The sequence below is a fragment of the Phoenix dactylifera genome, chromosome 13 (assembly GCF_009389715.1).
Source record: "Phoenix dactylifera cultivar Barhee BC4 chromosome 13, palm_55x_up_171113_PBpolish2nd_filt_p, whole genome shotgun sequence".
Taxonomy (NCBI): domain Eukaryota; kingdom Viridiplantae; phylum Streptophyta; class Magnoliopsida; order Arecales; family Arecaceae; genus Phoenix; species Phoenix dactylifera.
In genome coordinates, this window is record NC_052404.1 from 5,915,205 (window position 1) to 5,941,142 (window position 25,938).

At 37.6% G+C, this 25,938-nt stretch overlaps 1 protein-coding gene across 1 annotated transcript; it reads left to right on the top strand.

Moving 5' to 3' along the window:
- Positions 1–5,078: 5,078 nt before the first annotated feature.
- Positions 5,079–20,701, top strand: LOC103723613 (peroxisomal adenine nucleotide carrier 1-like). The gene is made up of 5 exons (XM_008814575.4): positions 5,079–5,416; positions 10,879–11,110; positions 11,248–11,394; positions 19,626–19,795; positions 20,027–20,701. Exons 1-5 carry the CDS (start codon positions 5,271–5,273, stop codon positions 20,304–20,306), a joined length of 975 nt encoding a protein of 324 aa, XP_008812797.1. The 5' UTR covers positions 5,079–5,270; the 3' UTR covers positions 20,307–20,701.
- The last annotated feature ends 5,237 nt before the right edge of the window (positions 20,702–25,938 follow it).

A 25,938-nucleotide genomic window follows, 5' to 3' on the forward strand; every position in this document is an offset into this window, starting at 1 on the left:
GGGCCAGCCCGGCACGGCCCATCAGGGCCTGGGCCTGGCCCGGCCCGATAAAAATTAATGCTTCATAAATTTTTTTAATAAATTAATAAATATTGAAAACTAAGGATTTATGAATATAAAGCCATCTTAATGGTGGGGGGTTTGGCATAGACCCCTACCAGTTTATTAATTTAAATCAAAATGGTACATGAAGGGAGGTTTGGACCTTGGTCTGACCTCCAGAATACAATAAGAAAGGGGCCAAAGGGCCGAGGTTTGGACCTTGGTCTGACCTCCAGAATACAATAAAAATGTACAATTATAAAAAATTAAGAAATCTTACTAATCATCAGTGATTCAGTGAATCAGTATTCACTCTTCAGTCTTCAGTAGTGTTTGTATCATCATCATCAGAGGATGTTGTATTATGTCCACCTTTATCTTGAAATCTTGCCTCAGCATCCAACCAATCTTTGAAGCAGAGAAGCATCTCCACCGTTTCGCCCGTCATCCTACTTCTCTTTTCGTCAAGAACACGCCGACCTGCACTAAAAGCGGATTCCGATGCTACCGTGGACATCGGCACAGCTAAAATATCGCGTGTAATTGCAGACATAACAGAATATTGATTTCTAACACTCTTCCACCAAGATAATACATCTAGATTCTCTATTTGATTTTCATCATATGCAGACTGAAGATCATTTCGTAAATAAAATTCTAGTTCACTACTTAAAGATGAAGAAGATGAAGATAAACTTGAAGCATGTGTGTGTCTTCTCTGTGCAATGAATGAAAAAATAGATGACGAACGAGAACTACTAGAAGAAGGAGTAGAGGGTCGGAGGGCAGAGCCGAGATTCTGAGCTTCCTCTTGTGCTCTCAACAGGAGTGACCTTCTCTTCTCAACAGGAACCTCCTCTTGTGTAGCACTTGAACACTTGCTAAATGCAAACTAAAAATTAAATTGCTAAAAGAGCACTTTAGAAGAGAGAAATAATAGTATTAGAGAAGGAGAGAATAGTTGGTTTGGTGTGGTGAGAATGAGGGAGGAAAGGGCTATTTATAGAAGCCCAAAATTTTTTTTTCCCAAAATACCCCTCAATTCAGCCGTTATTGGACTGTTGGGAGGGGTAAAACCGACTTTTTTCCAAAATAGCCGTTGGAAACGGCTATTTTCCTCACCCCTCACCGTTGCGGGCCGTGCCTGGCATGGCCCGTTTGCACCCGTTACAGGCCGTGCCTGGCACGGCCCGTGGCGTGCCGTGCCCGGCCCGGCCCGCCAATAGACGGGCCGGGGGCCGGGCCGGGCTTCCTTTTGCGCCCGCGACGGGCCGTGCCGGCACGGCCCGCTTCATAAGCGGGCCGGGCCAGGCACGACCCGTTAGACCTTGGGCCCGGTGGGCCTGGGCCGGGCCGGCCCGGCACGGCCCGATGCCCAACACTGGGTGTTAGAGCACTTTTTCTCCTAAATGATTAATTTCTTTAGTTTTAAGTTTTTAGGAAACTTAATATTGAAGTTGCTGTCCCATTAAGGTGAGCCCTAAGTGCATCTGGTCGTCCAGTCTCAAAAACCAATTCCTATAAAAATCACAATGTAGTGTAAATATGTGATTTAAATGCAAACAAATAATTTTAAAAGCACTGAAAAATAAGAAAATAAAAATATCAAGATATACGTAAAAATATCTCTTCATAAAGCGAGGTTGATGGAGGAGAAAATAGAGAGTTGCCACCTATATTTCTCTCTAGATGGGATTAAGATAAGTCTAAACTAATAAAGGTGGAATGACGAGCGTCTCCGCTACCTCTTTTTTTTTTAATTATTATTTTTAACTCTATCTTTTTTTCTAAATATGTTGAACATAAAAAAAAAAAGCTGAATATAGATTTGCATATAATGTGTGTGAATGATATAAATCTTACTTCTTTAAATTAGATTATTGAACCTTGTAATATTTATCATGCCTCCAATCTGAGATCACGAGTCAAAGTTGCGGCAACCTCCACATATTTATAAAAAACTCTTTTTACAAGCATGTAAGGCATTTCGTTACGATATTATTAAATAAGGATGGAATAAATTGGAATAACGGAATTTCAAACTTTAAATTTAAATAACTAAAATTCTAATTTTAATGTCTTTCAAATCCAACAGTATCAAAAGTCTTACATCAAGTTTTATTGAGATCTTAATCCACAATAAAAAAACTCAAATTGTTGTCACTAATCACTCTCCCATAGCAAAACCCCATGCTAAACTAGTACTTTGAATCTAAAAAATAGTAAAATATCGAATAATGAGCTCGACAACCGAATATACAATGAACAATTTAACTAGATAAAATCAAGTAATAACAATAATTTTATAGAAAATAAGCATATGGAACACATTACTTCAAAAACCAAATTCAGATACGCACTATTATCCAAACATTATGCATGCAAATCTATTTTTTCTCAAAATTCAAATTTTGTTTATAAATCCAATTTCTTTTAAACTATCAAGTTTATCTTGATAGTCACGAACTATAACCATACTTATACTCTATGACTGGGCCAAATTATGAGCTCAGAAATAGTCAAAGTGTCAATGTATAAACCACATTAGTAGGGTATTAATGTACTAACGCATAACCCCTATTGACAGGAACATGTAACCCCCACTGATAGGCTATCAATATGCCAACATATAACCCTACCGGTAGGGTGTCAATGTATCGACACATAACTCTCAAGTAGGATATCGATGTACTAGTGCATAACCTCCAGGGTATTGATGTATCTGCACACAACCTTCACTGGCAGGGTATTAATGTATTAGTGCACAATCCCCATTAACGGGGTGTCAAAACATAGTTGGGTTGCGAGTCTAAATCCATCTCAAATCAAAACTTTTTTTTCTCAAAAACATGTTTCATATTCCAATTCATGAAATACTTAAAATCATACAGTATCGAAATCAATCGGGCAAAATCTATATTGAAATTAATGCATTAGATCACAAATCATGTGATATTCTAGAAAAAAATATATTCAATAATAAACACCATGCATTAAGTTTATAAATTATGAATAGTATGATGTAGAAAATATTTTATAGTTTCCTGATATATTTAGAAACAGAGTTATAATACTTTGTCAGTACAAGTCTATCCCTAAAAATCTCTTCTAAAGCCTAATATTTAAAAATTATTTTTTAATCAGAAATTAGCTATGGTTAATTTAAGAATAAAAATTCTAAGTCCCAGTATCCTTGTAGGCCTGGTCAAGCAGAAGTGCCCAGGATCTCAGTCGATCCGATCGCGGTAATTTCATTTGATATGGTTGGACTAGGGCACACAAATTTCTCCATCGGGATGGTTGAAACGAAATTTAATAATGTTGGATGAGGACCAAGATGGAGGTTGGTACGCTGCTCAACGGCCATGGGCCAAGACACTTATGGTGGTCAACCTGTCCTGCAAAGGGGTTCTATTGATGGGGCCTACAGGTCATGAAGAGTAGATAGAAAGAGAGAAGAGAGTGAAATATTTTTTCCCTTTCTTTTTCTTCTTACTTCATCTTTTTTGCTTTTCTTCTTCCTCTTTGGTCTAGTAGGGGAGGATGCTCATGCCCCTTATCTAAAGCAAAGGAAGAGGAGAAAGGGAAGGGGTGGTGGCACAACTGGAGGTCCGATTGCGGTCAAGCAGAGGAAATGGTTGACGATGGTGACCGGAAAAAGAAAAGCGAAAAAAAAAAAACAAAGTGAAGCAGGGGATGCCTCGGTTTGGTTGATTTAGGGTCGAGGAAGAAGGCAACTCCCGATGGGAGTCCGCTTCCCACCCCCAGCGCTTGCAAAGCGCGTGTGGAGCTAAAAATCTTTTTTTTCTTTATTTTTGTTTTGGGTCATCTTGCGCTTACTTAGATAGATCGGATCCATTTCGTTACTAGGCCCAAATGAGCTAGGTATTACAAGTGTATCATATATGAACTTAACCATAAAAGAAGTATGAAGAAATTAAAAATTAAAAATACAAATAACAAGCGAAGAAAATAGAACTTCTAAGTTACTACTTGGCAAGTTATCTTGTAGTTCTCTATCGTTTGTATTTTGACATACCAATCAGAACATCGAAGTAATCCCAAGTCATCAACTAGTACTCGCGAATGCAGGTACCATGTGATGCACACCATATGGTTCGTGTGCCGGATCATCCAACTCTTGTCATGAATCATGCAGCCGCAAGTTTGCATGCAAGCCAAGATGTGACTGCAAGAGGAGACTCCAGGATCGCAGCGTATATCGCATGCAATGCATATATGGCATGTTTATCTATAACTATAAAGATGCAGAAAGAAATGGCCCATGGGCTAGGCTACTTGCATCTAGGGGTGCAAACGGGTCAGATCGTGTCGGATCATAAGTGACTCCGATCCAATCCAATTTCTTATTTAGATTCTAATTTTGGACCCAGATCCGACCCGATAAGATCGGGTCCGATCAGGTCTACCACTATAATTTTTGATCCAAATGGTCATTTGGGTTGGGTCGGGTTCATGTATAACCTGAACCCAATCATAAAAAATTGAGTCCGGTTCGAATCTGGGTCGGGTCCGATTTGGGTCAGCCCATCCATGACTTCAAAACTTGTGTTTGCACTCTTGCGGGCTGCAACCCAGCCCGTGGGTCTAAATAATTTTACAGATTTGGATCAGGTCGGATTGGGTCGTATGATAGAAAACCTAAAATTATCTAATTTCAATTGGATCATATTAGGTCGGATCGGATCTGAATTCAGCAAACCCAAATCCAACCTGAAAAATGAAATGGGTCCAATTTTAGGATCTGACCCGATCCCATGGATCCTCCAAAATGAGTCGGGACGGTTGGACTACGAGCCGGCCTGACCATTTGCATCCCCTACATCCGGCCCACCCTTCCACTCATCGGTCTTCCTGCGCTTCTCGGGACGAGTTAGGGGCAACGGGCCGCCACACGATGACCAAACGCCGTTCCGTTCCTCCGCGCCGCTCCCCGCCTTCGACCTAAACGTCGTCAACTGAATTATAGAAAAGAGAACGAGATCCGCTTCGCTTTTCCTTCCCACGTCACATTCTTACGCTCCTCCTCTACGACGTGTCCTTCCTTCCAGAGTACAGAAGTCCATTTGGTCTCGAATCAGTTTTAAGTGACTTTGGCCGTGTTCGTTGGGAAGAGAAGAGAAGAGGGGAAGAAGCCAAGGCGAAGGCTCCTCCTATTAAATACTCGTAATAGAGAAGGAGAACGAAGTGATCTCGGGGTTTGGTGGATGGCGGGCGTGGATTGGGAGTCGCTGACGGAGGCGACGTCCGGGGCGGTGGGGGCGCTGGTCAGCAGCACCGTGCTGTACCCCCTCGACACCTGCAAGACCAGATACCAGGCCGAAGTCCGATCCCACGGCCAGCAGAAGTACAGGTTTACCTCCTTTTTCCTTTCCCTCTCTATCTTCTTTTGATTCGATTTTTTTTTTTTTTATTATATGACTTTCAGTGCAGTTTTGAGTTGTGGAATTTGATCTTCAGACGCCAGATCAAAAAATTGATTCATCATATATTTATTCTTTTGATCCGTTATGAATTTAGAGCTGGGTTTTGAATCTGTTAGTTTGTTTAGATTAGTTGTCTCTTTTGGAGATTTGGAGAATTCCTTTGTGTTCTTGGATGGATTTATGTTTTTATTTAAACTTTGTAGTTTAGAGTGGTATCTTGATGCTTTCTTCTTTTGTTCTGAGATGTAATCGATTATATTTATGAATATTCTTGATTTATTGGCAAGTATGGGATCTTGTCCAACACGAAGGAAGTGTACGTTGCCTACATGGTGGCGTGAAAAAGAGCTCAATCTGGTGTCTAAATATGTGGCTGCTTGATGCTACTGTGGACAGTCTATGACTCTATGGTCTAAATCTCAGCAAGATTTGGAGTCTAATTATAGTACGATTGGAAGAGATGAGGATAATTAGTACGATTGGAAGAGATGAGGAGTCCTTCGAAATGTCTTGTTTCGAATTTGAAATCCCAGATACACATCACAGGACTCTGAAATCCAGCCTTCTTTGGAGAAGGGTTCCAGATTGCGGGACTAATTCTTCGCTGGTGAGGTGTTCTTTTGCTAGGGAAAAAATTGTTTTATTTAGATTGGAAGGGTCTAGAAAGAAGAGGGGAAGACCTGAACTTTACATGGATGAAAGTTGCAAGAAATAATTTGAAGAAAAATTGCAAGAGCTGCCCCTGGGAGGAATGATCAGAAAATGCAGACTTAAAGCTGACCATTTGTAATTGATGCAGGGCTTGATGGTTAAGGTTCCATTTTATTTAAAGACCTAAGCATCCATTGGGATTTTGGATGTTCCCTGGAGGAAACATTTAAATTGTTTGATTGACTTGAAAAGAATCATTAAGGTTTTGGGAATGAAGATAGCTTTGATTGGATGATTCAGATGGAAATGACTTTCTAGTGGGGCACTGATGTTTCAAAAGACTAGTACACAGTGTCATATGATGCGTCCTGATGCAGTCACAATCTTTCATGTATTTCAGGCTTTTTTGTGCAGTCTTTTTTTATTTTATTTTTGTGTGTGTGTGTGTGTTTTGTAGTGGATATTGTAAGGTCTTTCTTTCTATAGAACTAATCACTATGTTTGCCTTAAAAAAATTATTGGTAAAGTGACATGAAATACTTATCAAATTTTATGTGTCATCGTACATATATACCCTTTCTTTTCTGTATTTAGTGAACCTTCATGTTCTTTAATTTTAATCCGACGATGCTTATGGTATCATGCGATATTCCAGTATCAGTCAATCCATATAGGATCAAAAATGCAGTTTACTGATCGTTACAGACCTTGAACACATCTTCCTTTATAGTAGATAATGGTCTTAACTCTTCATTTAAGTTGCTTAAGTATGGGTTCAACTTGCTATGTTGAAAAGATAGAATTACTTATGGACATGATAGCTTGGAGGAAAAATAGGAAGCTAACATAGTGGTGGCTGATGAAGGTTTGCACATCAAAAGATTCCTCATGTGGCTAGTTAACTGGGGTAATAGACTCCAGATGAAGATCTGAAACAAAGTTTTTTAGCCGGAAGTTCAATTTCAGAGGCAATCATGCAATTTCTTCATAGATAAAGAATGTGTAGCTAACATAAATTCCTGGGACTTACCTCCAAAAGATGGTGGACTTACCCCCAAAAGATGGTCCTTAAGGAGGTCCAACTTAATGAACTTTACCACCTTGCTCGAGAAGATTTTTAAGGACAAAAAGTGAAGCCTTAGAGCTTTGCTTCGCTTTTTTTATTGTCGGTAATTATTTCAAACTTCAGGACTGATGCGATGTTAGCAGTCATGCCATGGAGGAGACATGAATTCACAATGAAACAAAATAAGAATTCCTTCGCAAGATTAATAATGTACCCATAGGAATCTCTTTGATGGAGTTGAACTTTTCTTGGAGTTCAGGGGTTGATGATATTGGCTCAAGGAAATTCAGACTGTGAGCCACGGTGGAATGAAGGGAAAAGGTTGCATGACAATAGGCAAAATGGAGAGAGAGAACATGCTTATCATGTTACCGGACAAGCAGCTGCAAAAGGCTTGAACATGATCTTAATGCAAAGTAGAAATATAAGCTCGGTATATCTGGGGTAATTTCTAGATGTTTGGAGGCAAAATTGAGAATAATTAGAAGCAGATTCTGAGTTAAATTGCTCATTTTCTCTTGTATGATAAAAAGCATGACAACTTCATCTTAGAAATCAGATATGTAGTTCAGATAAGTAACTGTTGTGGAATAGCAACAATCTATCAAAAAAATAATAAAAAAATGCTAGAAGATAGAGGGATAAGTGAAGGATACTCTATATGAATAATAAGAGCATGCTTGAGAGAGATAAAAGCTTGTTTATTTCACTCAATATATCCCTGTCCAAAAGTCCAAAATAGTTGTGCAGGACACCCAACTTTTAATGCTTTTCAGAGAGCCTCAATTAACTACCTTTCCAACCCTAATTATGATTCATAATTATGAAAAACAAAGCTGTCCTAGACCGCTGCCTAATGTCCTATAGTTTATTAACCAATTGGCCCTCTTTTTATCTCCTATTAAGACTCAATAGGAACCATCGTAACTATTGAACCAGTTAATACTTCCCTAATCCCTACTCTGGGATGGCTGATTGCAAATTGTTTCCTTGGTTACGGTCCTCATTAAAAGCTTCTAATAGCCATTCTCGTACCTATATATGAATGCCCAGAACAATCCATTCAGTCCCCTGCTTATAGTTATTGCCCTAAACAACTGATATGTGCACCTAATCAGCTCCTAAAATTTCCCCTAATGGTCAATTTGTCTTTAAATTTGGATATGCTAATTTGATTGGTTTAGGATTTTAATTTCTATGAGCTCCTTGATAGTTCTTTCCTTTCAACGATCCAAGTATTCGGTAAATGCTTAATTCAATATGTATCTTTCTATAGCTTAATGTACTTATTTTGTTCAGCACATGCAGGAAAACCATTAAGCTCTAAACCCTCTTTGTAGTGTGGCCAAGAAAAGACATTTGGTACTAGTATCTTCTTTGCTCATGAAATAGCTTCCACTGCTGGAACTTTGTCTGCCACCCCAACTGGTTTAAGGTATTTGATTTACTCAGAATGACTTCAACTATAGAAGACTGTTTCTACATGCACATGCAAGTATGTTCTTACTAGTTCAAGGAAAACGGTATTTGACTACTATTTTCGTATTATGTAGAGAATCACTTGTATGAATCGCAAAACGACTCAAAAGGAAGTTTTCCTTGTCGTTAGTGCCTTTGACTGCCATTCTGTTTCATTTTAGTCAAGGCGGAACAACCATAGACACTTTAACTTCAGACGGTCTATCAAGACCCAGTCGATGCCTTGCTAATCTGTGCTTCCCAGTTATTATTGGTTTCCTTTAAATTTCGGCGCTAATTAAACCTTTCCAACAATCATTTTCCTGCTCAGATTTGGTAGCCCAAAGTAATGCATATGGGTATCCTTTATTATTCCAATAAGCACTCGCTGTAAGAAAACAATGCAAAATGAGGGGGCACCTAATAAACATATAAAATAAACTTAAATCGAGATAAGAGGTTGGATTAATGTTTAATTTAGCTTGGGTGCAGCTGGTTCTTTTCTAATTTCTGGCTGCACCTATATGAGATCCATGTCTGTAAAATCATTTGTTTGCTGATTATTCTACTGCAAACTGAAATTCTTGAATGTAAATTATGTATTCTGAGTATAGGTGAGGAAGGGTAAGGATTATTTCTTGATGCTTGAGAAGGCTGTTTTCAATTTTTTTTCCTATATATTTGGTGCTACAGCAATATAATTTGGCCCAGGTTGTCTTTCAAGGAACCATGTTCGGTTCCAAGCAAGAGAGTTGAAGGATCTGGAAAGAGAAAATCAGCTCATGTTCTTGCCAAGGAAACCAACAAATGGTTTAGCCATCAATATGGGCCAGATTTATGGTTACGTCGGTATCCTGGAGTGAATGAGCTAGGTGTATAGTCCCTTAGTTCTTATGCAGGTTGCATGGAATGGGCCATTATCTGAACAAATACGTGTCCCAAAAAGTTCAAATTAATTTTCTCTAACAACAAAATATTGCTAAAAAATGGAATCCGTAGTTTTTAAACTTAAATAAACCCTCTTAGGTTTTTTGCCTTTTTAAAAGTAATCCTTGTGGTTTTGGCTATGACAAGAATAGATAAGGTTTAACTGGTTACAGTCACTATCTTTTTTCTTTTTTACAGTTAGAATCCTTTAGGACTCAAATAACAAGGTTTATTCATTACCCAAAAAAAGACAAGGTTTGTGAATTTATTTTTGGCTTTTAGGGCATATATGGAGGCAGGCCAGCATATGGAACTAGGTCAGGTTTAGACTAAAGGAAAGAAACAGGGGAGCAATTAGCATCCCTGCTTACCTTTGTTCCTTTTTTTAGTGGTATCTTTTTCTCTATGGTTAAAAACTGATGAATCAGATAATCTTCCTGAATCATACTTGATGGTATGGATTGCATCTCTATGAGTTCCTGAATCTGCCAGTTTTATGAATGAGACTTTCCACAATGATGGTGCTCAACATGGCCCTTGGGATCAAGCAGTATTCCTGTTGAAACCTTAAGCTTTCCATTGGAATCCTTAGAAAAACTTTTGCAATTACATTAGTTTTCTAAAACTAAATTTTATTCTTAAATGAGGTTTTGTTGCTAAGCATCCATAATCTGGTAATTACAGGATTGTAAATTTTTAGCCACCCTTGATGAATCTTAATGGGCACTGTATAGCAAATAACACAAAATAATTATCATAACACTTGGTAATTAGAAAGCTTATCAGGTCAAAGGACGGATTTTAGACATGCATACTTAAAGGCATATATTAATATAATATATGTTTCTCTAGATGTTGTCTCAATTTAATATTTTATTGGGGGACCACATGCGCGAATGAAATTTGGATAATACATATTGGTAAACATTTAGCTGTTTACCCTCAACCCTCTATCAATGATTGCTTTTGGTTCAAGAAATTGGCTCATGAATTCCTTGATGAATCTTAAGGCTCACTTCCTGGAGTACAGCTTATTAAAGCGCCTATAAACATCTGAGAATGAAATAGCTATGCTTAATTAACTTAAAATGCTTAAGTTAACTTAAAATGCTTAAGTTATCATGGCACAAAGTAACTAGTCTGAATAGAGCAGAAGTTGAAGTTATTAGTTAGTTCTTATCTAATTTTGTTTCTCTTCCAGGATTTGGTGTATATTACTATTCCAGCCGACCATTTTCTATATAGCATAACTTATTTATCTAATTTCTTTTGAATTGTTTCTTCTAGGAACCTTTCAGATGTCTTGTGGGAAGCAATTTCTACGCGCCGAGTTCTTTCCCTGTACCAAGGACTTGGGACCAAGAATTTGCAATCTTTCATATCTCAGTTTGTTTATTTTTATGGCTATAGCTATTTCAGACGTTTGTATTTGGAAAGGAGTGGAGCCAAATCTGTGGGAACAAAACCCAACTTGGTTGTGGCTGCTGCTGCCGGTGTTTGCACTGTTATCATAACACAGGTAGTCAATAATTACACACGAAATTCGACATCAATTTTTAATAAATTCCTGCTTTTTGGCATTGTGGCAATTATATTGAGAATTTTGAGTATAATTCATGTTGCTTTTTACTTTTGTTAATTTTTATCTTTGTTCAGCCATTAGATACAGCATCTTCTAGAATGCAAACGAGTGCTTTTGGTAAATCCAAGGGATTGTTTAAAACTCTTTCAGAGGGTTCATGGAGTGATGCATATGATGGCCTGGGAGTATCTCTTCTGTTGACTTCGAATCCTGCTATTCAGGTACCATGATGAAACTTTTTAGTGCTGAGATCATATGGGAATAGTGTACGAAATTGCGAACATAAATCTAGATTGTCCAGTAGTCATGTAACTTCTCTTATGTATATGCAATTCTTATTAAAATAATGTTATTTTTTACCTACCAATCAAGTAACAAGAACTCTGAATGCATGCTGTGGTCCAATAATCAGATGTAGATTAGTTGTGCAGTAATTTGATAGTTCTCTAGTTCTTAAATTAGTAAGTTCTTTTATGAGATTATTTGGGGGGAAGGTTCTTGAATAATCAGTTTCAGTGATTTGGAAATGAAATCTTAAGTTGCTGAATAGCGCTCTGAGGATGGAATCTGTGTGAAGAAAAGAATAAAAGACAATAGGATAAAAATCTATCAGACTAGGGATTCTCTACTTTCTTTTAATTTTATTTCTTTTGCCAAGTTCCCAACGGGCAAACAGATTTAATTAGTTAATGGTGTAGAGTGGATGCATAGATTGAATCTTCCAAATAAATATCATATGACAATTGCATGCAATACAAGTTACTTCATTGGCTTTCATCTCTTAAATGAATCATGAGAAATTTCTTTGAGGCAGACAATTAAGGCTTATAACTTCATGTGGTGCACAATTTATGAAATCACAATCTTCTGAAAAATCAGTTCCAGTCTTGGTCATGGCAATGTTAAATTGTGAGTATCGTTTTCAGTAGGTCTGCTCTAGTTTCAGCACTTTCATCCAAAAAACTAATGCTAAATCTAAAACTGTTAAACATATGGAAATTCAGGAAAATGGACCAGAATAAAACAAGTCAGGTACATAAATCAGGAATTGTTTTAAAATTTGTTGTATTCTTTGTGATTATAGGGTGTTTTAATGGTTTCATGCTGGAAACATCAAACAATTATAATTTGCTAATACATCAAAAAACGTGTTTCACATCATTTGCATGTAAAGTATCATTTATTAGTCAATGATGATGTAGAACAAAACAGTCATCATGTAAGCCATAGGGTAGTCTGTAATATATCAAAAAAAGTTTCTTCTAGTTTTCTTAAACCAAAATAGCAATGCTCCCAGATCTTGAAACTTCCAAAATCTAAGTTCACTTTTGAGGATGAGCTTCTTGGAATTTGAGGAAATGAAGACATGAGACAAAGGCATTGCACAGATCACCCATATATGTAGCAAGTTTAGCCGTATAAGCTGGTTCCATCTGGAACTTTACAACCAACTCCCATTTTAGATTGGTTTCCAACGAAAATATAATCATTTCATGAGTGGTTTCAGCTTTTCAGCTGATGCTTCATACCAGGGCGAACTATGGTGTTGCAATTTTTTTATATCTTTTTTGGTTGAAAATCCTCTCTAATCTATTAGAGAATTTTAGTACTCAAAATACACACTTTTTACAAACTGCATATTTGGCTCCTTTTGACAATTGTCTTGTCAGCCTGAAGCACTCATAGTGTTTGGAACGTTGGATAAATAAAAACATGCCCTGTTAGCTAAACAAGGTCATTCCCTTAAAACGATGCCGTATTTCCATCCATGTGCTATTGTGTGTTCATGTAATTTGGTCACAATGTCAGCCGGCTACTAACTAATATGTTTTTTCCTAGATTAGTAGGATATGACTGCATAATGCATAATAGGAAAATTAGATTGCCAGCACACTTACCTAGGAGTTAGCAGTGAGAGAAGTTACAATTATTCATTTTTTATATTTATATTCTAATGTCTAGATCACTAAATAATCATCTGTTATTGATCTGTAAATATATAATAATAATACTTTAACATTTAATTCTCAACAAGAATTTCGTCTTATTACAATGGTGCTGACTTTATGCATTAATTATGATCCAGTGTTATGAATATGTTTTACAGCACTTTTCAATCGCTGTCGACTCATTGTTAGTAAGTATTAAGTTATGGCCAATAGAACTTGATGCAAGAGAGAGGTTTGCATTGAAACTTGATTGATCGGTCAATAGGGAAAAAAATCGTTCGGCGCACACTTTAAGCTTATATAAAACAATGCTTCAAGGGTCCTTTTGACTTCTTTTGAGCTTTGGACAAAAGAGGAGATATGGTCTAATGAGAAATTGCATTTATTTTTGAAGTCAAAGTAACAAATTAAGAAAATCTCCTTATTTCATCTCTCAATTCTTTGTAAAGTCTTGCAAATAACTTGGTCATGTTGCAAGTTAAGCTGGTGTCTGATCTCTGCTATTGAATGAAACCAGTAATATGACTTTCAAATGTGTTATGTTGAAATTCTTTTTTATCTTAAACATGTATACGAGCTTTCAGATGCTGCACTGAACATTTGTGATCAAGTGGGTGCAAAAATAGGCTGTTTTAATGACACGATATGATGTTGTGCTATAACATGAGCATTGGAATCTATTGATTTTCAATATGTACATGTTTCAAGATACATGGCAGTCAATCATGATTAACAAAGTGGATTTTCGATTTCAATGCCCTATGATGTATTTTAGTACACTAGCATAATACATTGTCTATTTTTTCACCCACTTGATGCATAGATTAGATATCGTAAAAAGATGTAATCTTTAAACTTCTGAGCATTTTTCGAGGTGTAAATCAAAATCGATAGTGTGGATTTTTGATTTGTATGGCTCATCATTGATTTTGGAAGAACTAAGTCTCTAATTAAAGGTTCAATCAAGGAAGGCCGAATCGGACCGAACCGCCTAGTTTGGCCCGTATTGAGGATCCGGTGGAAAATCGGATCGGTTTGCTTATTGGAGTCGGTTCCGGCTCCAAACCGGCTAGAATTGGTTTTGAACTGACCGAAATTGGCCAGAGAAGGCCCGAACCAGCTGGAACCGGGCCCCCTCCCCTTTCCTTTGTTTGGTGATAAAAGCATGTTGGGAAGGCCCAAGAAGGCCTTCTCAACATCCTTATTGTGTTTCTTAGCTCTCCGGCTTTCCCTCATCCTCTTACGGCGAAAATCACACCGATTCAGCGCAATTGAAGAAATATCCAAGCCTAGATAAGGTGTGCTTCTTCTCTCCTATCTCATATCTCCATTTTTTTTTGGTCTTAAAAAAATAGCTCGAAATTTGCAAAATAGGAGGAGATCATTCCAAATTTTTTGATTTGGGCTTGATTTTATTTTATGTTATAGATTTATGGATGATCTATACGATGACATAAAGATTTTTATTTTTTGGATTATGTATCATTTTTTTAAAAATTAAAATATATATTTAGATCAAATAATAGAAAATATACATAAAAAAATTATTTTTTTAAAAAATATAAAATCAGAAGCATATTTAGGGGTATGCAAGCTACTCTCCAGCAAAATTTGGGGTCTATTTATTTAACTTTTGATGCGATCATGCGCACAATGACTTAGGTCTAAATTTGAAACAAATTGAGAAATATGTAGCTATTGATGCATGCCCACAGGTCTAGAAAAATATATGTAGCATCCATTGTTAGTGGCTACATGGATCTAAGCTGAAATTAATTTTTTAAATATTAATATTTAAAAAATTATTTTTAAATTGGAAAAATAATTAAAAATAGATAAATAATACCAAAATTATAAAAAATTAGTAGTATGTATTACATAATTCAGAGGTAATTTTGAAGTAGAAAACATATTTTTCTGAATTTATGATATTTAAACATAGTTTTAAATTTAAAAATGATTAAAAATATATAAATAAATAAAAAATATGAAAAATTAGTATTATGTATTAGATAATCAGATATTTTTTGATGTAAAATCGTAATAAAATTTTGCTATTTTTAAATAATTAATAAACTGATGTAGTTGATAAATCTACGGAAATAGAGCCATCAAGAAAAAAGAAGCTATAGTGTGACAATTGTTGGGATAAAGGGCAAATGCTCTCGGGTCGGCACCATTAGAAGTGCAACTGGTACAACACAGAGTTCAAGAAAGGAGGGATAACCAGGTTGAAGCAACACTTAGCTGGTAGTTACCCCGATGTATCTATATGTCGAAAATGCCTATAGGAGATTCGGCAGCTGATGAAGAAGCACTTCGCTGATTTTAGAGCAGCGAAAGAGAGGGTTTCTAAGAAGAAGGCGGAGGTGGACCATCGAACGGTAGAGCCACCTTCCTATCTATTGCCCAGAAGACAACCCAAAAGGGAGGGATGAATTGGGTTCTAATTAAAATTAGATTCTTTAAATTTATCTATTGAGGATTATGAAAGTTTTCTTGATTTTAAGCAAATGTTATTAAGTAATCTACAAGAAAGCAGTAGAGAGGTAAAGCAAGATAAACCACAACGCAAACACAAGGTTTTTATCATGGTTCGGAATCAACCCTTGCTCCTATGTCCACTCTCCAAGCTTTCCTTGGGAGTTCACTATAATCTTAAGATTAAAGTCCGGTTGTTTTACAAGCTCACTATCCAACTTGTTATTTTCACAGGATCATAACAAACCTGGTCGGTTTTTCCTGGCTCACTGACTAAAACCGTTCCATTTGTTTTTTCGGGCTGACAAACAACCCTTAACCCCTTGATTTAATCCTCTGATTGAATCAAGTAACAAATATCAGAGAAATAGAGTTTAAAAATTACAAGCTTCTAAATAAGCAGATATAGCAATATAAACAAAATGTAAAGGAAGAAGCTTTCAAACAGAATTTGCTGATGCAAGGCTTTGCTTCTCCTTTACTGGATTCTCTCTTGAATGTGCTGGTATTTGAGGATCCCTTCAATGAGCTTTTAATGTGAGGAGTGCTCTGAAATCACTTGGAATGCAATAACTCCTCTTTTTCGCTTTGAAGGGCTCTAACTCTTCTTTGGTGATTGATTCACTTGAATGCTCTCTATGAAATCTCTCTCTTCTTGTTGTTAATACTTAGAACCATTTTTTATAACTTATCTCCTCGAAAACTAGCCGTTAGAGAGGAGAAAAGAACCGTTCTGACAAATTTGTGTGTTCTGACAAAGTATCCGTTGGGATCGGAGTCGACTTGCCCGTCTTGGAGTCGGCTTGGCTGAATCAGGAGACGCCTCGTGAAAATCTGGAGTCGACTCGAATTCGGGCTCTTATAAATAGGCTCTCTGTCGATCCTGTAAGAGTCGGCTCGAAGGAATCGGGAGTCGACTCGCCCACGACATCTTCAAATGTGAACTACCAGCACTTTTTTAGGAGATGGCTCGAGTAATTCTGGAGTCAGCTTGCGTTCTGGTCTGTGCAAAAATGCTCTCGGCCATTTCCTGTAAGAGTCGACTCGTGAACAGTTCGAGTCGACTTGGCCACTGTGCCGAAGAAATTACTTTGCGGCTTCAATTTGCGGAAGACGGCTTGAAACTTCTGGAAGTCGACTCGCGCACTGTAGCTTGAAAACTCGTTCTTTGTTTTTCTCTGTAAGAGTCGGCCGTGAACAGTTGGAGTCGACTCGAGCACTGTACCTTGAAAACTTGCTATCTGACTTTCCTGTAAGAGTTGACTTGGGAACAGTTGGAGTTGACTCGCGCTCTGCGTCTTGAAAATCAGCTCTCTGTCTTTTCTGTAAGAGTCGACTCGGGAATTGTTGGAGTCGACTTTTGCTCTGTACTTGAAAAAACTACTCTGTCTTTACTGTAAGAGTCGACTCGCCTCATCTGGGAGTTGGCTCGAGGAAGTGCCAGACAGTAACCATGTGCCAGAGTCGACTCGAGAATTCTGGAAGTCGACTCGAGTGCAAGGCAAATACTTTTAATGGTTCCAAACATGAGTAAAACTCATCTTAAAATCCTTGAACCATTTTCTGAGGTACTCTTTCAAATTTTAAAGTATTTTACCTGAAACACTCAGTTGACTTCATTATTGCAATATGAAATATGCTCAAGTGTTTTGGGCTCATCAAAATCAAATAGGGGATCAACAATCACTCAACACTATCACTCTAGGAAGTTAGAAGAGGCGTCTGAATGGTCAGAGCTACTATCCTACATAGTCTGGAGCATCTTACTGGTCGGATTTTACTGCTAGCTTATTCGGATGGGCCTCTTCACAGCTATTTTATCAGCCAGAGGACACCTCTCAGAGCCAGAGCTTCAACGAAAGATCTGAGAGTGTTTATAATTCGGAGCACGTTTCTTATAGGACGAACAAACAAGACTACAACACAGTTTAGTTAGAGAGGTGGGCTGATGTGCCTTCTGACTATACTAATGGTCCGGATATCTACGGAAGGCATCGTCACTCGATGAGATTTTAGATATCGATATGTATATTGTATTTTAAATATATGTAATTTATTGTATTATTTTATATTTTTTACCTCACTACTTGATTTGAGGATACTTTATATTGCTTTTTATAGCATGCAATATCTCACTAATCATTTTATGATTTGTATCATTTTCAAACAATAAGATGCATCATTTAGGTTAAACCAGAATCATAGAAACATCAAAAAATATAAAAAAAATATCAAAAAAAAATTAAATTAAACTTATAATCATTGAAAAAGTTCAAAAAGATTGATTATCACTTAAATCAACTTGAAAAGCTCCATAAAAAAAAATTGGGCGTGCCAGTACGGAACCAGCATACCCAAGCATACCGTGTGTCGGTACGGTACCGGTACCGTATGGACCTGTCCGCCGACCGGTATGGGTCTCGGTATCAGTTTGACGGACCTTAGGTTCAATGTATATATATTGTATGTATATGTATGTACCTATGCACATATGTATCAAATATTGGGAGGCCTACAATCCAGAATGCAGTGTGTTGGACTCATAAGTTTTTCCTCCCTTTCTTTTTCTCCTTCATGCAAGTCACATGGAGTCATAAACTTTGGGTAATCGATTAGGTAGTTTCCAAAGTTTCAACTCCAAACTTTGAAGATTCTAGGCTTTAGAGGCCTTTGTGTGGTGGTTCGCTGTGTACCGCATGTGCAGAATTTTAGTATGCCAGTGTTTTTACGCAGACGAACTGTGTGTGTGCATGCACGGGGGCTTGCAAAAAAGGGATCCCAAGTTAGAAATCCACACACACACACACTCTCCCTCTCTCCCTTCTTTTCAACTCTTTGTTTCTCTATTCCCTCCTCTCTTTTTTCTTTGACCGTGGTCCATTAAATAAATCCTGCTCTGCATTGCCCTGCTCCCCTCTGAATAACTCTGGACTTCAGTTTTCGGGGCACAAGTTGTCCTCTATTTTCTCCCATCATGCCTTTAAATTTTGAGTATTACCAGATTTTCTCCATCTTTTCTCCTTTGTAGATTTGTTGTGTTAAATTTGATGACTTTCAAGCCAAGGCTGGTTTATTCTCCTTAAGATGTTTGCATATGAACCTTCCTGAACAAGTTAATCTTTCTATCCAGTGATTTCCTGCTGTCTTTTTTTTTTCACCCTTTACCTTCTTCAACCCTAGTTTCATCTTATTTGCTCTCTACGCTCCATATCTTTCACCTCTCCCCTTTAAGAGAGCCCCTTGACTTGTTGCCACTAAACATGTCCTATAGCTGGGTTGATCATGCATTAAGTTGGAACCTTAAATGGATTTATATAGGTGAATTTTTTTTCGTTTTCTTGAAATTTCTGCATACATACTGTGAATTATAACTCACAAAAGTTCTGCATTATGCATGACTATGCACTATTGATTGGTTCTTGGAAAATAGTTTGATAAAATAACTATGGAATTCTGATTTCATTATTTTCTTAGTTTTGCTGAACTAAACTTGAAAATTTCAGCAATTGGTCTTCAAAATTGACTATAGGCCACTGCAAAATCGTTAGAAGCTTCTTAAACAAAAGAACAAATGTATAAAGATATTGTAGTCTGAATTTAGAGGTTTAATCTTTTCTGTTCTCATGTTACTGTCAGCATTAACTATTGCTACTGATTTTATTTGTAAGTTGTAATTTACAGTGAAAGAAACCTGACATTTACAGTGGAAAAGATGATCAGCATATGATCTCATTGCCCATCTTTTTGATACAACAGTTTGTGGTCTTGGCCTTTATTTGTGCATCATTAATAAGCTGTTCCTTTTAGTTATATTTGTGTGGAAATTATAGCATATATGCTAAATTTTTTCTTTGCTGTTGAATGATAAGAATGATATTTCAGAATTAGTAAAAATATTTTCCATCCATGGTATATAATTAAAAAAAAAATGGGTGGAAATGCCGAATATTTCTATTTTAATCAGCAGTTTAGGGAAAAGACTGAACCTCCACTAATTTGTTTTTGACTTGACAACATTGCAGTACACAGTATTTGATCAGCTGAAACGAAGACTTTTGAAGAGGAGACAAAGCAATAAGATTGCCCCAGCAACTGCAAAATCTTCTCCAGAAGCTCTTTCAGCCTTCTCAGCTTTTGTGTTAGGTGCCATTTCAAAGAGTGTGGCAACTATCCTAACTTATCCCGCAATCAGGTAGCCAGATCTTCCAAAGATTTTCTGACTCGTGTCAACCATATTATTTCCTAATTCCTATAATTCATTTGTGCTAATAAGAAGCTGGTTATCCTTTCTTAATTTGATATTTCCTGCTTTTTGTTAATTTGCTTGGTGTAATATCATGAAGTCAATTGTTTTCATTCACTTTCTTTTGTTGCAAGTTGGTAATCACTGTGGCAACTCTGAGATCTGAGAACTTGTGAACAGGTGTAAAGTCATGATTCAGGCTTCTGATTCACATGATGTCTCCAATAAGGATGGCCCATCCGGACCACCCAAGACAATTATAGATGCTTTACTTGCTATATGGAGAAAGGAAGGCATTCCTGGTTTCTTCAAGGGGTTGCAGGCTCAGATTCTGAAGACTGTTCTGAGCTCTGCATTGCTGCTAATGATTAAGGAGAAAATTTCAAGGTATACTTGGATCTCGATGCTTGCTCTTCGAAGGTATCTGTTGGTTTCTCAGAGGAGGATAAAGAGCACATAGATATACATCCTTCTATCTTGAAAATAACATGGCTGATCAGTTTCCAATATCTAAGTAAGATTTTTGTTGTCAAAGAAATAGGTGTTAGAAATGAGGCAGCCAACTGTTGTGAAAATTTTCTCTCGAGAAAAAGATGCAAAAATTTAGTTGAAATATTTGGTTTACTTATATTTCTCAAACAATGGCCTCTCAGTGAGGATGTCACATGAATAATCTTGAGGACATTTGTTGGATGTAAGGAGAAACTGAGTTGGGGCATCAGAAGTGCTAATGGTGTCTCTTGCTTTGGAATGCCTTGATTTCTGAGTTTAATATCTCTGAAACTGTGCTCTGTTAAGCAAATGAGCTTGTGATGACTGAAATTTTGTGGCAATCAACTTTGCTTCTTTTGTTCACTTCCTTTTGTATGGAAATTTTCACAGAAATTCAAAATTGACTTCTGCTTTGCTGTATACAAGTGCAGGTGATGGTTATTTTCCCCAATAATGGAATATTGTGGTAATCAAATAATGACTTGTTCCAAGATATTTACACCCTGCACTTTCAGGTGTTACGAACAGCTCTCTTCAGCTATTTCATACTCTTAAAACAGGCCCTCTGTGGCTGCTTGAGGCAGGTTCCAAATCATGGGATCCTATCAAAACTCTCATCTCTCTCCTTTCCCAATAATGGTGCATTGGGTTCTCCCCACCCAGGCCAACTCAAAATCAACTTTGACAGGTCTGTTAAGGGAAACTCTTCTGTAGTCGGGATTGTTTTTTGAGATCATGACAGTGCTTGCGGCGGGTGTATTCCTTTGCAGACTTCCTCTGTTTCATTCTCTGAACTCTCAGCTGGGGCTGGTCTGTAGCGTGTAATAACTCGTTACCAAGCTCCCTCTCTTTGGTTCAAAGATGAATCTCATATTGTAATCTCTTTGTTTCTCGAGGCAAGTATTCAGCGCATCCATATTTTGATTTTTCCCATCTTCGCAATCAAGGTTCCTATTTCTTTTCTCCCGTATCTTTCATGAGGCGAACCAGGTGATCGACCATCTCTCTAACATGGCAGCTTCCTCTAATAATAATTTCATCTGGTTCTCAGACTTTCTTCTTGTGTCATGCTGATCTTTCTTGTCTGGATTTGAACGTTTGTAGTCAAGCAGGGCTTGCCCTTCTCTATTCTACCTAACTAGGAAAATTCTTATTTCTCAATCCCTACTTGTCAATCTGAAAAATAGGGCGGCCACACAATTTCACTAGCTGATATAGACATCGGTGCTGCTCCGATGATGCCATATCTTTTCATTATGTGGTGATTAGTGTCTTTTCAAAGATCATAATGGTATGGGTGAAGCCTTAATTAGATAAGATTGCAGAGGTTACTCCAAGTTCCCTTGAAAGAACCCATATAATGGGGCATCAAAGGTTATAATGACAGTGAAGATGTTTGTGCAATAACTTGGGAAAGAAGATCAACAGAAAATAAGAAAGATGGCTAATAAAACTCAATGAAATTATTCTAAGAGCAATTAATTAAGACCCATGTCTGAAGCATAGGGACAAATTATGATGGAAAGTTTATTTAGTCATATATGCTGGTGAAGAATTTTTGATGCAAAAGCCTTACGGCGTAGCATCACCTAATGACAGAAGAAACATGTAATAGCTTTGTTGTGAAACATTGATTGCAAAATAATCCTTTCCACATAGTGACATAGATCAAGTGGGAAAGTGTTAATTGCCTGGGAATGAAAGAATAGTAATCTATTCCTCATTGTTTCTTCAGGGCCTGTTTAAATGCTGCAAGATCTTATCAGTTCCAATAAGATTTTCTAGCAGGATTCTCTCCAAAAATCCTTCAATGGTGGTTTTTACTTTGAAATTTTCTGGAATCTAAGCGTGAGAAGCGTCAGAGGAACCTCGATCGCAACTAATTTATTTGTCTTGAAAAAGTAAGGGTAAGCTATGATCTGATGGGTTTCCCACCTTTCTAGCTCCTCCTTCCACTGTAATTTTAAATAAAAAGCCAGCATCAGGAAGATCTTAGCGGTCTATAAGATCTCCGGACATTCAAACAGGATCCGATCTTATTTGGTTGGAGAAATATATTCAAGAAAATAAATTTCAGCAATTTTTTATGAATGACAGGCAAAGTTATCTTTCTAGAGTTGTCAAAAATGGCAGGTACTAGATTTAGCTTGAACTTGATGTGAATCATAACATTAATCTATAAATATATAATTAGGGTCAGTGACATCCCATGAAGTTGGTCATTATTACGATGTCTTTAATCTATCAACCAACATGCAATTCTTCTCAAAAGAATATGATAATGAGTTGATCTACTCGTACTCTTAAAAATGTGCAACACATTGCAATTAATAGTCAAAGCCATCGGCTGTAATTGAATTATAAAAAAGTAAACATTGATAATTCAAAAATCAAAATGTATGTAGAAAATAAAACATTGAGCAATAGAGTGTTACCTTTTGAATAGTATCTAACTCATGCAGCAATACATATTTAGATTGCTTTGGCATTCAACAAAGAGGGATCGAAACAATTAGTATCACCATTGGGTCACACTGGTTGTATGCTCATTGGGAATTATTGAAAACGAGTGATAAGATTTGAGTATTCCTTGTAGCTAGCAAGTGCACAACTTAGCAACCGAAACATCCCATTCCTCTACCTAGTTAATGGCATCTTCATCAGTCATTCACGAAAAAATATAAGCAAAGCACCAAGCTCTGTAACAACCCCTTCATACTCGTGAATGCCATTTTTTTCTTTTAAAAAAGCTACACCATAACTACTCATCACAGAATAAGAGAATGTCAATTTCTTTCTCTTTTTTTTTTTGAAAAAAGGTTCATCTCAAGCTACCACCATAAGAATCCACTCAAATAGGAGAATGCCAATGTTATGGGGAAAGCAAAAGGAAGGGTCTAAGACATCTAGATAGCTAATGAAGCATATAGCATTCATCATTGTTTAAATAGTTTTTCTTAAGCTTCTCACCGTCATGGAAGAAAACTTTTGAATAGTTGATAAATTTGTTTAGCAAACTCTGAGCACTGATATGGTACATTGCATGAACCATAGTTGTATAGGACATCAATATAAGATGCAATGTAGCAAGGCTTCTTTCATCAAGTGATTACTGACCACTGGCAATGATAGTTGCTAATATATCAAAAGCAAGTTGCCTTTTTTTTTTGGATTTGAGCGTCATATCCTTTAATTCTTCACTTATAGTTTTGTCCAATCAAATAAAAAAAAGGAAATAATAGCATCATAGAAAGTTATTTGACTATTATTCGAAAATGAACTTTGGAAGATTGCAAACATGAAGTTAATAAATTTATTTCCAACACTTATTACATGAGAAGAGTGATAATAATTTGCAGTTAGTAAGTGTCTACAGTTGAGAAGAGTAATAAAGGTGTCCAATAATTATTCTGTAAGGGCACTACCAAATAGAATTATTTGAGTCTAAAACACAGAATTATACCACCAAGATTGAAACACAGAATCTCCTATCTTATAGACGGTTGCAATTACTAAACTACATAGTAGTAGTTCATAGAATGATTAATTATTCATAAGAAGAAAATGTTAGTGCTTATTATCTTTCTTTATATATATTCTTTTAATATTGATCTAAAAACATTAACCAAGATTTTGTGTCCTGAAAGCATCTCTTCATCATTTATACGAATATGCATTGTTTTATAACCATGCTTGGTTCGATCCTCTTAGTTTTTGTCATTCCTAAATGCACTTTGATGGGGGGCGAAATGGATCATCCAGTCCACAACAAAAGGCCACCCAATTTTGGCCTAATAAACGCCAACCTCGACCGGTTGAATCCTCGGTCCGGCCTAGAATCAGCTTGGCCTCAGACTCTGCCCAAAGTTCCATCGGCCTCGGATATTCGCCGACTCGCCCGACCAAGTTCGGAGCGTCTCCAATATTTGCCGACCCATCCCGACCGAGCTCGGGTCGCCCACTTCGGTAGTACGCCTCGACCCTTGAGCTCGGGGCGCTCTAATGAGCACACCTCAAAATCCGAGGAGCCGAGCTATCCTCAGCACCCGTCTAGCCGACCTCGCCAAACGCATGATATAACCTCTCAACGGGTTCGAACTCGCCAACAGCCGCACTCATGTGTGCGCCCACGCCCTCCTACGTGGCCGTACATTGCAACGCCACCGCGCCATGCTTCGATAGCTGGCCCTCGACAGTCAAAAAACAACACCATGACTACTCCGGCCATATCCTGCTACGACTGTCAACACCTTGCCGTTCTTAAGAACAGACAACACCACACGCCACCGGCCAGCCTTAGCTGCGCGCCATTCGACTCAAAGTCACCCTTTTCTCATGATGAGGGCGGACAATGCCTCTGCCACCTGGGCCTCTCCACCGGAACTATAAATAGTCCGATCAGGTAACTTCTAAGGGACTTTTGGCTGGACCCAATTGACCCCACTCTAACTTGATCGTCGGAGGACCCTCACCGGAAACACCGGTGAGGCTTTGTGCAGGTCTGCCATCGCCGCCGCGTAGAAGGTGGCCCCTGTCTTCATCCTTCAAACGACTGGCAGCTTTCTCGACTCCTCCGGCGTGGTGACCCTCGGGCCAGATTTGAACCACAACACACTTGATTTCAAGCAAGAACTGTATTAACTATTTCGGACTTATACTCTTCTCAAATAAATCCTCTATACATAAATAGGCAATATTTCACAGCTTCTTCAATTCAAATACCATCTCCAGTGTTTTTTTTCACATGATGTGGTCATATGGGTAATGCATGAACTCTTTGTTTGTTGCAATTGAATCACCTTTTTCTTTTTGTAATCGAAGTTGTGATATTTGTTGTTATCTTTAGAAGAAAGAGCTTATTTTGTAGAAAAAATCAAGAAAAAAATGTTAAGAGGGGAATATCATGAGATTAGATAAGCGCATCTTATAACCTAAAATATTATCCAAGTCAATTTCATTGAAGAAATTTAGGTAAGATATGGATAGATCAAACTTTGACTCGAAAACCTTGATATTCCAAAATAGTCCTCTATGTGTAATAAGTCAAAAAAAACTTGTAGGTTGTCAATCCCTGGCTTACTCTTTGTTAAGAAAAACTATAATATTACAATTAAACCACTATCATATTACTTCTTTCTTTTTAAAGTTTATCATACCTCTTTATCAAAAGAGAAGTTCATCACACCCTGTGTAATGTCCGGGCCCACAACCTACTAGGCCCAATAAGAAATAGGCCCAGTTAAGGGTTTGGGCCCAAATTTCACTGTGGGCAGTATTATTATAATGGTTATTATAATGGTTAAAAAAAAAAAAACGAAGGGATAAGACCGACAGGGAAGGGTTACCTCACCCCCTGCTGGCAGCCGATGCCGGCGCGCCGGAGACAGGGGGGGCGGCGGCCAGTCTCGGAGCAGGGAGGAATGGAGAGGATGGGACCTCTCAGAGGGGGGGGGTCTCATCCTCTAAACAAATTATTTAAGCCTCTGCCGGCAACCCCAAGTGACAGACCCCCTAGAATACTGAACGAGAGAGTGAGAGAGCCGAAGCCTTGGAGCCGAAGGCAAAGGAGCCCTGAAGCTCCAAGAGGAAGGAGGGACTAC